The sequence below is a fragment of the Prosopis cineraria genome, unplaced genomic scaffold, assembly GCF_029017545.1.
Source record: "Prosopis cineraria cultivar Desert tree isolate PC_DT_omini unplaced genomic scaffold, ASM2901754v1 PC8, whole genome shotgun sequence".
Taxonomy (NCBI): domain Eukaryota; kingdom Viridiplantae; phylum Streptophyta; class Magnoliopsida; order Fabales; family Fabaceae; genus Prosopis; species Prosopis cineraria.
In genome coordinates this window covers 6,635,061-6,645,254 of record NW_026555339.1, presented here as the reverse complement: position 1 = coordinate 6,645,254, position 10,194 = coordinate 6,635,061, and the positions used below count along the sequence as shown (strand labels likewise).

The 10,194-nt window shown below is 32.0% G+C and overlaps 1 protein-coding gene across 7 annotated transcripts; it reads left to right on the top strand.

Annotated features, from left to right (window-relative positions):
- Positions 1-3,814: 3,814 nt before the first annotated feature.
- LOC129318106 (beta-amyrin synthase-like) lies at positions 3,815-9,790 on the top strand. 7 transcript variants are annotated; one of them, XM_054962664.1, is made up of 17 exons: positions 3,815-3,928; positions 4,109-4,334; positions 5,516-5,701; positions 5,870-5,959; positions 6,056-6,253; positions 6,351-6,435; positions 6,549-6,715; positions 6,806-6,997; positions 7,113-7,226; positions 7,368-7,487; positions 7,651-7,773; positions 7,866-7,964; positions 8,052-8,108; positions 8,229-8,597; positions 8,700-8,780; positions 9,333-9,416; positions 9,527-9,790. In XM_054962664.1, the coding sequence occupies exons 2-17, from the start codon at positions 4,134-4,136 to the stop codon at positions 9,638-9,640; spliced, it is 2,280 nt and encodes a 759-aa protein (XP_054818639.1). In that variant the 5' UTR covers positions 3,815-3,928; positions 4,109-4,133; the 3' UTR covers positions 9,641-9,790. The 7 variants fall into 7 exon arrangements, with proteins under 7 accessions (XP_054818639.1, XP_054818638.1, XP_054818641.1 ...); XM_054962663.1 differs by lacking the exon at positions 3,815-3,928 and adding an exon at positions 3,972-4,039; XM_054962666.1 differs by lacking the exon at positions 3,815-3,928 and having other exon boundaries at positions 3,993-4,334; positions 6,576-6,715.
- The last annotated feature ends 404 nt before the right edge of the window (positions 9,791-10,194 follow it).

Sequence of the window (10,194 nt, the reverse complement as noted above, 5' to 3'; positions counted from 1 at the left end):
TTCACGTGCAATTCTCTTTCCTCCTCTCCTCTAAACCCATATTCCAATCATGATCAAAATTCCAAACCCATTGTGAACCCTTCCCCTGCTTCCCCTCCCTATCATCAATCGTATCATTGTCGACATAAGCTAGCATAGCATTTGTGAAGAAAAGGGAAAGGAATCTATTAGATCCATTTGTTTGCATCTATTCGTCGATCTTGTTTTGTCTTACCACCTAAGCCGTTTGCGAATTTCAGACTCCAAGGTTACGATTAAGTCCAATTTTTGACTTGAACTTTGTTTGTAGACCATAAGAGCATCAAGGCTTGGATCTAGGATGCAATTGCTTGCTTGAATTTATTTGCATCATCATTACCAATTCATCTTCTTTATGCCTCCTTCTCCCCTGTTCTTTAATAGTCTTCTTTCGCAAAACCCAAAAAAAAGGTTTAATTTAAACATAAATCTCATGCCCTTAAGTTCATCAACGTCCTTGCATGATGGAAGAGCTCGAGCATAGCCTTGAGTTTAGGAAGGGAATGGAATTTAAAGCCTTGATTTTTACTTGTAAAGCGGTATGTATGTTGACTTTGGGAGTTGAGAGTTTTAAGCACGATCTGAGTTCGTCAAATTTGAAGCCTTGACTTTTTATTGAGACTTATATTTTGTATTGTGTTGTAAATATGAGATTATGGTATTCTAATTTGTCTTTGTGTTTTCTGTTTTAAATAATCTTGTAATGATTTTTTATGTTTTTGGGTTTGATTCTTTTTGATTTCTCCTTCGATATGTTTATGAGTTTGATCTTTTTAGATCAACAAACGTTCATTGAAGCTTCATCTCCTTGGCTTCATCACTTGGGCTTGGGTGTGGCTAGATGTGCATCAATGGTCTTTTTGGGATAGATTTTGTTAAATCTCTGCCTGGCTCATATAAAGAGAATTTCAATTCTTGATATGGGTTTTTGCCTATTCTTAGAGGTTTAAAACCCTTGTGTTATTTATTTGGGTTTTCAATTCCTGATCGACATTCTTCAAGTATAAGGGAGATGAAGTATTTTCGAGGTGTACGTGTTTTCCTTTCATTTTTTTTTTTCAATTTTAACTTTAAAATATGCCATGTCAGCATGCACCTAAGCAAAATAAATCAACTAACAATCAAGTTTGTGATGTTTGTGATTTAGAGGGTGACTTGGTACTACCATTTAAAAAATGTGGGGAGTGTGCTGAAATTAATAGCTAAAAAATATTAAGATATTAGGTGCGTCTGAGTGAAAACTTTAATTGATAAATTTATACTTTAACCATAATGTGCATAATATAATAAATATTAAAATATTTGCTTGGTTTGATCTTATAATATGGGCTATATCTAAAACAAACTCTCAATAAAAAATCAATGTCTTTCATGAATAATCTTGAACATTAAAAAAAATTATTTTACCCATTTCATTTTGAATTATTTTTGGGTTTATCCTTAGCGAGCCCATAGAAATACTAAAAATTACGCCGCTGTTACTCCTTTGTATCGATCTATAAGATTTTTAATAAAATTGCATATTAGTAAATTAATCAAATACAATATACATTCTTATTTTTAAAAACACAAATATATTTATTATTAAAATTTTTATATTTTTTATAAATTTAAATGTTTAATCTAAAACTGTCAAGACTGTATACATATTTATTAAATTTTTGTATAATTATACAATGTTATAGTTTAATAAATTAAATAAAAAATAAAAAAAAAAATTTAATATGGACTGTCCAAGTTTGGGAGCGTCCCTCGCAGGCGAAGCCAGCTTCTACACACACCTTCCCAAGCATGCATTCCCGAATTTCGAAGTGCTTGCCTTGTGAATTGTAATCTCCCACACATCCACGCATCATCCCACTATTTATAAACATTGACGTAATTTCTGACTTATGGTAAAGGAATCATTTAAATTTTCGACTAATTAATTTACTGTTATTAATTTTACTTTCAATTTTTTTTACCAGAAAATGACCAATTTAGGTTGGATGAAGCATAATTGGAGTGCCCGTTCAACATGGGACCGTTCTCCGTCAGCCACACAGAGGACTATGACTATTTCTGCCTCATCAATAAAAAATTATTGTTGACCAATCAATACATTGCCATATACGGAGGCATTACTATTACTTTGAGTACAATTTCACTGTTGTACTGTACCCTCTTATATGCAAATATTTTCGGTTTCTGGACCTTATCTTAATATGCAACTTTTAGTAAGTGCCGAGCCATATATAACCCTATAATTTTTTTCTCAGTCAAAAACATGAAATGTCACTGAAAAACATAGGTTTACAAAGACAAATAAGGTACAACAAATAAAATACAAAGAAGAGAAATAATAAAACATAAAAAACCTTAAACCCAATGCAGAATCAGGCAAAGAAATAAAGGAAACAACATCACCAAGACCATATCAAGCTTTAAAATGAAACAAAAAAGCAAGAAATGCCCCTACTCTCATGAAAAAAAAAACCTAGAAGTCAAATCAAACGATAGGGATGAGAGTTCATAAAATCATCCTAATAATCCTATCCCTATTTAAACAATAATTATTATGCAAACAGCAGATTTGTCACCACCACATATCATATTCCACCCAGAGAGAAACCAAATCATAAGCAATGACAACAAATCATCTACTAGCATCACAAAAAAGCACCCCCATCTTTGTCACAAAATCATTGCCTATTGAATTAAGAAGCCCAAGTGGAGACCCCCAACAACAAATCATCCATCTTTTGGATAGTGAACCTCTGCCTCCCCTAAAGACATTATTGATTATCGCTGGGCACTGAGCGTCGAGCCCAGAGACACCTTCTGTTTCTTTCTCACGTAAAAAGCTAAGATATCATCCTGACTAACCACTCTCACCCACTGTTAAGTTATTATCGGATAATTATATAACATTGACAAGTAATTAAAAATAATATATTGTTTAAGCAATATTCTTTTAATATTTAATAATTTAAATATAATTATTTATAAATCTTCTAATAAAAATACACATCTCAACTATTGTAACCGAAATTTAAAGATGAAATGTTTTTCACACTAATTAAGTTATAAATTAAAAATAGTCTGATAAATTATAAATCTTAATTTAAAATTTAGACGTCATTTTTCTAAATTACAGTTAGTATAGGCCACTACATTGAATATGTTTATATATGAATATATTGTTTATGTTGCTGGTTTGACTACCAATCTAATTAGTAAAACTATAAAATCCTAATCCACTAACCTTTTCAGTATATTGTCCTATCCAATTTTTAAAACACTATCATTGGTACGTCAAAGTGGCACTTTGGATTGAAGCTCATGCCATCTCACATGTCACAGTGATATTATTGAGGAAAGCCCTCCGCACTTTCGTTGAGGAGGTGAGAAATTTCAGCCGTTCATATTTAATATTTTTTAATTTTTAATTTTATATTTTTAAAATGAAAAATTATATACATTAAAATTTTTTTAATAATCTTATTTATTAGCTTGAATAGTTTAAATTTAATATAAATAATCTACATTTAATTTATAAAAAATTATAAAAATTTTTAATATTAAATCTGTACTGTCTAAATTGAATATATCTAAAAAATTAATTTATAAAAAAATTAATATTAAATCTAGACAATTCATATTAAATCAAGATTATTCATAAGGCTGAACAAATTTATTAATTTTTTTATTTTAAAAATAAAAATAAAAAATATTAAATTCGGACCGTTTTCTGACAGTGTTATAAATAGGGGGTACCCGTCGGTGGCGGATCAGAAACTATAATGATTGAAGGCAATAAAGAGCGCTCTCTCTCTCTCTCTCTAATATTGCTATTTCCACCTGCTAGCTATGGAGACAACAACAGGCTGGTGTGGCGACATGGCTTCAGTCACATTATAAATGCTCAAGGGTACGTGGTGTGGATGCCCATATGCTATATATTCTATATAGTAGCCTTTATATACTACTATCTGTTATTGCCTAATTAAGCTCTCTCGTTCTTTAGTTAACATTGTCAAGTGTACGTGTTTGCCAGTTGTTATAAATATATATATATATATATATGCTTTTATATATATAATTGCTATAGGCTTTGCTAGTTGGAGAGGAAGAAGATGTGGAGGCTGAAGATAGCAGAGGGAGGGACTGACCCTTACATATTCAGTACAAACAACTTCGTGGGGAGGCAGACATGGGAGTTTCATGCAGAAGATGGAACCAAAGAGGAAAGAGATGAAGTTGAAGCTGCTCGTCAACATTTCTCTTCCAATCGCTTCCGTTTCAGAGCCTGTGGTGATCGTCTTTGGCGATTCCAGGTTCTTGCTTCTTTATTTCTTTCTTCTCCTCTAATGCATGCATTATCTCAGACTAAATGAGCCCAAGCTTCTTTATGTGAGCTAGTGGCCTATCTTTTTCTTATGTATTTTATAATGTTCTGCCTTCCCAATTTTTTTTCTATTTTGTTTGAGTCATTTACTTTTACATAAAATGAGAAATATTTTCATATAGTCCTTAAATGGTAGAATTTGTTTTTTTAATGATTTTGAAAGAAAAATATCAAAATGACACACTTTTATCTTTGAACTTCTCACTGTCTCCTCCTCACATGCTGATGAGCTTGTCACCCCACCACCGGAGATTGATGCTCTAGTTCTGGTTGCATGTTGTCTCATTGTCTCCGGCACTAACAGGGATGAATCTAGAGAGAGGCAAGGGAAACCTCCCCTCCACGCTCCTATACTGCTGTGAAAATTTTTAACATTTTACTTGTAAAAAAAATATTAAAATAGATTTTGGTGCCTTCATTTAATGTTTTATTTTTAATTTGGCTCTGATTCCATCCATGTAGAGGCTAGTAATCTAAAGGAAGAAGAAAAGGAAATAAAAAAAAAGCAACATTACAAAAGACATTAGGAAAAAAACATATTAGAAGGTCACTCTTTTAAATTTTCATTTCAATTCAAAGGGCTGGGCTTATATGAAACAAGCCCAAAATAGGACTGGGTCACGCTGTCTTGAACCCTTGGTTCTATTGTGTGCCCCTCCACTAGGCTTGTTACTATCTTTGCAATATAAGGTCAGCATTTATTATTTAACATGTATTAAAGCATCTTTAATAGTTTAAGGAAAATGCATTGCTAAGAAATTTGAACTAGACCAACTGATGATTCAATCAAAAGTCAATGAACCAGTCCTTAGTCTGATTTGAAGTATCACTACAACCTGACTAAATAAAGATCAATCAAAAATTGAAAACACCAATCAAAAACTGGTTTAATTGATCAATGTTTTGGTAACTGATCCATTTTTTTCACATCACAAAATCAACTTGTGACAAAATTTTCTTCATTTTTATTGTAAATTTCCTTCGCAAATTTCTTTCTTTCTTTTCTTGTTGCTGTTGTTGTTGTTTTTTTTTTGTAGTACTAGTATCCTAAGTCTAGAGTGGATGCTTAGCCAGTAATTGTTGAATTATTGCTTGATTAATGTGATGTAGTTTCTAAGAGAAAAGAAGTTCAAACAAACAATACCAAGTGTGAAGATAAAGGATGAAGAAGAAATAACATGTGAGAAAGTTAAGAAAATAGTGAAAAGAGCAACGCATTACTTGTGTGCATTGCAAGCTAATGATGGCCATTGGCCTGCTCAAATTGCTGGACCCCTCTTTTATGTTCAACCTTTGGTAAGTCTATGCTTAATTATAGCATATCTCTATTTATCTTCGTCGTTGAACTCTTTCACAAATATTTTCATACACACACACACACATTAACAACAAAAGCTATTTGAAAATTCAAATTAACAACAAAAGCGATTCAAAATTCAAATTAGTGGTGAATGTATGGTGCAGGTATTTGTCACGTATATTACAGGACATCTTAATAATGTATTTCCTAAAGAGTACCAAAAAGAGATACTGCGTTTCTTATATAACCACCAGGTGAAGTTTCAAACCTATCTCATTTTATTAACTTATCATTGTAAAATTTGAAATGAACTAATGCTATATGTGGATGGAATATATGTAATACTGAAGAATGAAGATGGAGGATGGGGGCTACATATAGAGAGTCCTAGTTGCATGTTCAGCACGGCATTGAGCTATATATGCATTCGCATTTTGGGAGAAGGGCCTGATGGAGGCAAAGACAATACTTGTATTAGAGCTAGAAAATGGATTTTTGATCATGGCGGTGTCACTTACATACCATCTTGGGGGAAGACTTGGCTTTGTGTTTGTCTCTTGTTTTTAATCATTAATTTAGTTTGTCTTAATTAGAACTACTTTTTGAATATTCTTAATTTTGTTATATATCAATCATCTACTATAGATACTTGGTGTATATGAATGGTCTGGAAGCAACCCTATGCCTCCTGAATTTTGGCTCTTGCCTTCATTTCTTCCCATGCATCCAGGTAAATCATTTTTACCGAATATTGAACTATATATAAAGCTCTACATGTATTGATGTTTATCTCCAAATATTGATTCGTTTACTATTCTACGTACCTCAATCAAATGAATGCAGCTAAAATGTGGTTCTATTGTCGATCAGTCTACATGCCTATGTCTTACTTATATGGAAAAAGGTTTGTGGGTCCGATCACACCACTTATTCTTCAGCTGAGACTAGAACTTCATGTTCAACCTTACAACCAAATTAATTGGAACAAAGCTCGCCATCTTTGTGCGAAGGTTTTCTATTGTCTCTAATATTATTCAATTAGATGATTTTCCATTGTTATATATGTATATACTAATGAAAATAGTTTTTGCATATTAAAGGAGGATCTTCAATGGCCTCATCCCTGGATACAAGATCTCCTCTGGGATGGTTTATATATATTAACTGAACCACTTCTTACTCGTTGGCCCTTCAACAAGTGGATAAGAGAAAAGGCGCTTCAAGTAACAATGAAGCATGTACACTATGAAGATGAAAATACCCGCTACATAACAGCTGCATGTGTGGAGAAGGTTTTATTTCTATATTCAATAACTAATATCCATCCAACGAGTTGGAATATATTGGATTTATGATTAGTAAGAGAAGAATTCTAATTTTCAAGAAATACTTTTATACTTGCCACAGTCATTATCTATGATTGCTTGTTGGGCTGAAGATCCAAATGGAGATGCCTTTAAGAAGCATCTTGCTAGGGTTCCTGATTTTTTATGGGTTTCAGAAGATGGAATGACTATGCAGGTTCTAACACATATACACTCATATTTTGCAGCTAATGTAGATTCTAGCTTACTTATTAATAAAGAGTTGTTTTTATTGAATAACATATAACTTTTTATTGAACTCCAAAATATAAGTTGGATGTTTAATATTTTTTGTTAGAGTTTCGGAAGTCAAACATGGGATGCTTGCTTTGCCGTTCAAGCTTTGCTTGCCACTTATCTAATTGAGGAAATTACTCCAACACTTGCAAGAGGACATTATTTCATTAAGGAATCTCAAGTTTGTTTCTTTCTACCTAAGATTACTATTAATTATTGATTGGTTGATGCACTAGCTTAGTCATCTTGAGGGAGATTCATGTTTGTGCACATACATTAAAAATGACCTTTATGACTAGTGAACTTATACGCTTCTTTTTCATGACAAATAACAATCTGGTTAGGTTAAAGACAATCCTTTTGGAGACTTTAAGAGTATGTATCGCCACATTTCTAAAGGAGCATGGGCCTTCTCTGATAGAGACCAAGGAGTTCAGGTTTCAGATTGCACATCAGAAGGTTTAAAGGTGATTTCTACTACTGGTTATGTCATCCTAATGTTCAACTTCATATTTCATATATATGTTGTATTACCATATGGTGTTATTGGTTGTTTCAGTGTTGTCTTCTTCTATCAAAGCTGCCATCGGAGATTGTGGGTGAACATGTAGAACTTGAGAGATTATATGATTCTGTCAATATAATATTATCACTTCAAGTGTGTCTTTTTGAATTTGATTTAATTAATGACTTTTTAATATGGTGTTATAATAATTTTAAAATATCTTGATGATGAATTTTTTAGAGTAAAAGAGGCGGCTTAGCAGCCTGGGAACCAATCAAAGCACAAGAATGGTTAGAAGTAAGAATTAATAACAACCCTATATGGCTATATATATTCATATTTTATAAACTGAACTAAATCTGTGAATTTATTAGTCAATAATGCATTATAATTTGCTTTTTTGGGTATGATGATCAGGTTTTGAATCCTATAGAATTTTTGGAGGACATAGTAGTTGAGCATGAAGCTGTTGAATGCACGGGGTCTGCAATACAGGCTTTAGCTCTTTTCAATAAGCTGCATCCAACTCATAGAAAAAAGGAGATCGAGAATTTTATTACTAATGCTGTAAGATACATTGAAGAGATTCAAACAAAAGATGGTTCATGGTATGGAAATTGGGGAATTTGCTTCATTTATGGAACTATGTTCGCACTTGGTGGACTTAATGCAGCTGGCAAGACCTATGATAGCTCTAATACCATTCACAGAGCTGTGAATTTTCTTTGCACAATACAAAATGAAGATGGTGGGTGGGGAGAGAGCTATCTTTCATGCGCTATAAAGGTTGATTTTTATCATTGAAGCCATTTAATGCCATTTTACTGTACGTTTTTGTTTAATCATGTTCTCTAACTCATCAGATGCTTTTGTTGATTAATGTTGCAGAAATTTGTTCCACTTGAAGGAAGTCGGTCACACGCAGTACAGACAGCTTGGGCTATGATGGGTCTAATTCATGCTGGCCAAGTAAGTCAACACACACTTTGATCTTAAATCTCTTCAATGGTAAATAAATCATATCTTAATACTCAAGATATCATTCGACCCTTATAGGGTAAAATTTTAAAATTCTATTTGATCCTAAAAATAGGACAAAGATGTAACCATTTAGTTCAATGTTATAAGGTATTTTTAACTCAAAATCACACCCTTATGATGAGTTAATCAATTATCGTTTAAATTATACATTCTTTCTACATTTATCTCCATTTAATATGGTGTTTTAATTACAAAATCTTATTAATTATGACCTTAATTGACAGTATTTGTTGAAAAATCTCATTTACTACCTAGAAATACCCATAACGCCTTATATGTTTTAACATTTTGCCTTAATAAATGGGGAGAGTAGTAGTTGATTTTTTTTGTCCAATATTGTCCCTATTTACTTACATCAAGTTGTTGGCAAACTTGTAATTTCTGTACACATTTCATTCTGGTCATTAATTTTTGTAAAGGATAAAATTAAAAAGTCACATATTTTTCACAAAAATATTAATTTTTGTTGGATATATATAGGCGGAGAGGGACCTAACTTCTCTTCATCGTGGAGCAAAATTTCTGATGAATTCTCAGTTGGAAGATGGAGATTGGCCGCAACAAGTGAGTTTTTTCTTTCTCCCGCATTCTTTTAATTATCATAAAAATCAAATATTAGTTTTGATTATTAGATTATTGAATCAATTAATTAGTGGTCGAGGACTTGTGTTTAGGAATTGACGGGAGCATCTTTGAAACACTGCATGTTACATTACCCAATGCATAGAAATGTATTTCCGATGTGGGCTCTTTCGGAATATCAGAAGCGACTTCCCTCGCAGTCTTGAACCTCTTATGTTACAATGGAGATTCTCACTTGATCATTGATAATTGCACGTACGTGCAAAAAAATTTCTTAACTTGCAGTTAATATATCGATAAAGAACTGTATAACAAAATTTATTATTATATATTAGTGATGTGGTTCATTTCTCAAATTACATGCGTGTCTGGTAAAAGCTTAATATATTACTATTATCAAGGCTCTTAATCTCTTATATAAAATATTTAATAAGAGTATAAATAAAAAGATGTGAATATTTTTAAGAAAATATTTCAACAAAATTATTCATAAATCATGAATTAATTAACTATGGCTTATATTGTGATTCAGAGAGAGTAATTTCGTACATTCAAAAGGTTGCCAAAAGTTAAAAATTACAAGGAGTGAGTTACACATATAAGGACTAGATCAAAAATTAGGGCAAGCTATAATATAAGAATGAAGTTTTTCATTTTCGCATTTATTTAATATTTAATTTTTTTTAGGAACATCTACGTGAAATAAAGTTATGCTGATGATTCCAAACATCAAACAATATGTGAATGTAAAGTTTTGCCT